The 4,113-nt window shown below is 28.3% G+C and overlaps 1 protein-coding gene across 1 annotated transcript in view; it reads right to left on the bottom strand.

Annotated features, from left to right (window-relative positions):
* Positions 1–1,240: 1,240 nt before the first annotated feature.
* Positions 1,241–4,113, bottom strand: part of LOC102578494 (somatic embryogenesis receptor kinase 2) — a gene marked incomplete at its 5' end in the record, with an annotated part of 6,183 nt that continues 3,310 nt past the window's right edge. Inside the window, 5 exon segments of the mRNA XM_006361858.2 lie at positions 1,241–1,514; positions 1,617–1,669; positions 2,498–2,578; positions 3,036–3,179; positions 3,375–3,446. Of these exon segments, the coding sequence (XP_006361920.1) occupies positions 1,474–1,514; positions 1,617–1,669; positions 2,498–2,578; positions 3,036–3,179; positions 3,375–3,446 (391 nt within the window). The 3' untranslated portion in view covers positions 1,241–1,473.

Below are 4,113 nucleotides of genomic sequence, written 5' to 3'. Positions count from 1 at the left end.
CTGATCAATTTAAATGACATAATTCTTTTAAATGATATAATTCATTCCATTATAAGTAGCACTAATTGGTGAATATCTAAAACAAATTATAAAATTTTCATATAATATATTAAATTAAAAAGAAAAGGAAACTTGTGCATGAATATTTTTATGTTCGCGTAGTTTAAGAAAAGATTGATTTTTTTTAATTATGTTATCGATATATATATATATTAGTTCCTATGTAAAAAGGATAAAATTTAAAATTGAAATTTAAAACAAATATATCAAATACTCTCAAACAAATAATAATAACAAAAATACAATAACAATTTTATTTATATAAATTATATTAATATATAATAAAATTAATAATAATAATTTAAACAAATTTGGGGCCTTCAAATTTTTGAGGCCTAAGGCAATGGCCTCACTGGCCAAGCCTTAGAGCCGCCCCTGGGTGAGAGGTGAGGGAGGTTGAATACCTGTTGTATTCGTTGTATCACGAATACAATTGATATAACTGATTTGTATCAAAATAAATACAATTGTATATAAAACTATCGTATTTAACTACATATTAGGAGGAGAGAGACGAGCGAGATCGAGAGAGGGAGGAGAGAGGATGAATACAAGTTGTACTCGTTGTATCATGAATACAATTGACATAGAATACAAATATAGTAGTTGATACAAAAATACAAATATAATTGTCTGAATACAATGGATTTGTATCATATATCGAATATAATTGTATCAATTGTATTAACGAACACAATTTGTATCGACGATTGTCATAATACAACTAATATAGAATACATATACAATTGACACATAATACATAATACAATTGATATAGAATACAAATACATTTGATACATAATACAAAATACAATTTTCATATTTAATTATGTGGAATATTTTTTGGGCTGCAGTTGTTTGGCCTGGAGAGAGATAGGGGCGAGAGGGAGAGAGGAGAGAAAAAAATTGCTATAAAACCCTACATATAGCTACAAATTGTAATATTTCAAACTATAATGGGTTATCGTAAATACATATAATGGTTTATCGTAAGTACATATCACATGTTTGCCTTGTTGTGTAATTTTTCCTAAAGGAAATCCATGCAAGCGCAAATGTCTTTGTTTTAAAAGAAATAATTGGTGTTTAGAATCTCAAAACAGAATCTTCCATGTAGGTTCAGGATTAAGAACTATAACTCTATTAATTAGACCAAGCTAATAGAGATTACAATCGGCTTAACATAATTGTAATTAAAGTCAAATAACAACATCAATATAATACAAGTAATAATGTAATTATTTTCCTTACGTGCAATATATATTGCAATCACATTTTAATAATAATTATTCAAAATCACAATATCCTAAATCTTGATTTAGGACTTGACTTGACACATTAATATAAGTATATAGAATTACTGCAACTTGGCAGGATAATGCAATATTGCCAAACGTTGACAAGTAACCTGATCTAGGCCTTGAAGTCTTGAACAATTGTTGTAATTGCAAATCCTACATAAAATAATAGTACTTAATAAACACCCTCTTATTTTTAAGTTACGTATTATAAGTTTTTAAATGTCAAAAAATGTACAATATAATTTTTATTTTTACCTGTTTTGTTAGTATGACGGACAGTCCCTGCCAGTTTATTGTCTGAAACATTCCTGTTCAATAAATATGAATGATATTAAAAAAAAAAAAACATATGCCGTGGAGTTCTTGTTGTCCGCAATTTGGCTAATAATATTGAAAAATTATTAGGGTGTGTTTGGTATAATAGAAAATGAATTTTGGGGAACAAATTTTCTTGAAAAATATTTCTGAAAAATAAGTGATTTTTTTTTTTTATGTTTGACATGTAAGCAGAAAATATTATCCTAAAAACACTTTAAGCAGACACTGGAAAAATGAGATTGGGGGTGGTGTGTCTTTTGGACATTATTCTACCACAAAATCTAGCTCAAGACGAGCGGATTGTCAAGTCTATATTAACATATCACCTATCCATCTCCAACCAATGTACATGGGACTGGGAATCCAAACAGAGATAAGTTTGACTCTGATACTATATAAGATATGACATATGATCCTTATAACTCAATTCCCTAAAACCTAACTCAAGAAGAAAAGATTGTCCAAATTTACATAAATAAGTTTGAGGTCATCAGTCCATTCTCCACCAAATGCGGAACTCTAACTCACTCTGACAGTGAAAACTAGGCATATGGGGCAAGGGATAGGGCTAAAATGTGTTGAAGGGTGGAGAGGAGAACATTCATGTGGAATGCAACTAGTAGATATAACTTATTTTCCTTAGTTCCACTAAAAACATTGTTTTCTTCGTTTTTAAAGAACTTAATTTCCTACAAAAATGTTTTTTCAAAAATCTTGACTAATCAAACATGATCAAAATATTTTGAAAAATAATTTTTAAAAAATATTTTCCTCCGTATCAAACGCACTCATATCGATACATCGATTGTGCAACTTACATAAGCTGCAAATTGCCCCACAAGACGAGCTTCAAGACGGAAATCGGAATCTCCCCTGATAATTTATTACTATCCAATCTCCTACAAAGGAAAAAAAACTCAATATTACACCAAAATATACTGGAAAAAATTCACAAATAGTATCCCTTGTAATTGAAATATAATTATTGTATTGAAATTCCAAATTATACAAGTGCAACTCGAGAATAATATCCTGAAATTTCACATGTGAAATTTGACACTCCAGTATTGTGATTATTTTTCTAATATTAGGCCAAAAAGTGGCTAGTAAATGTCATTCCTACGAATTATATAGTCCTTTACTTAGCTAAGAGCCTTAATAAGGTTGGTTTATTTATACGAAAAACGGATAATTTAAAAGGAGTGATGTAGTGATACGTACTCTTTCATTCTTAATTATAAGTCTCTAATTTAAACTTTTTAATACAAATTTAAATTTAATCAAACTCTAATATAAATATCAAAACACCAGACGAAAAAAAAAAATAATATCGAAATGAGTGGGGAAATGGCTTACATCCATCGTAGGGATTTTAAATTGCCAAGAGATGATGGAATAAGGCCACTGAGCTTGTTATTTTCTAGCCCCAAGCTTACTAGCTTTGTTAGGTTCCCTAATTCACTTGGAATTGCTCCACTAATTGAATTACTTTGAATTTGCCTGCCCACAATTAATTAAACATGAAAATATTTAATATTGCATTATTAGATATATATATATATCAAAAAATGAAATAAGTCTTTACCCGTTACCGTTTGACCGGGACTAGTTGTACCTTTAGCTAATATATATATATATATACACATCAAAAAATGAAATAAGAGTATAAGACTAATTATTAATTGATAATCTTACAAGTATTGAAGATTGCTTAGCATTCCCAATTGAGGTACCAAGGATCCAGAGAGGTTAGCATCACCTAGGTCCCTTCATTAGTATATCACCATTAAAGTCAATATATTAATAAATAAGCTTTGGTAGTAGAGATGAATTCAAAATTTGTGGTTTGAATTGATAGCAAGAATTTAATTGATCAGTAAAATGAATCTATTCTAGATTCGTCTCTCTTTGTTTAAAGAAACTTGTAAAAGGCAAAATATAATGATAGTCTTTTAAATTTTCCAACAAGTTTCATTTAGATGTTATCTAAACTATGATTTATTTCAATTGACTTGTTGTTCACATGATAAAGTGTTCATACAGTTCAAATTTTGAAAAAGTTTTTTTTGTTTGTTTTCAAACATTTATTACATAGATAAGTTAATTAACCGCCTAAAATATGTTAAATTCTTTAATTATACACATCGGCATCAATCGTTACAAGTCTAAGATCTTATGACTTATCGAGGCTAATGCATACAATTAAGAAAAATGACATATTTTAAATGATTAATTTTTCTATGTTGTTTAAGACCAACAAAAACTTGTTCAAACTTTGAACCAAAAGTGTCTAATAGGAACATATTATCATATATTCAGATAATCAATCAAAACAAGTCATAAATCGAGCATCTAAATAAATTTACCAGTAAATTTAAGAGATTGTTGATATATTTCGTTTTCATATATATATATATATATATATATATATATA

This window comes from Solanum tuberosum, unplaced genomic scaffold, assembly GCF_000226075.1.
Source record: "Solanum tuberosum cultivar DM 1-3 516 R44 unplaced genomic scaffold, SolTub_3.0 scf00375, whole genome shotgun sequence".
Classification (NCBI taxonomy): Eukaryota; Viridiplantae; Streptophyta; class Magnoliopsida; order Solanales; family Solanaceae; genus Solanum; species Solanum tuberosum.
Note: the sequence above shows the minus strand (reverse complement) of the source record. Positions and strands in the feature narration are given on the sequence as shown.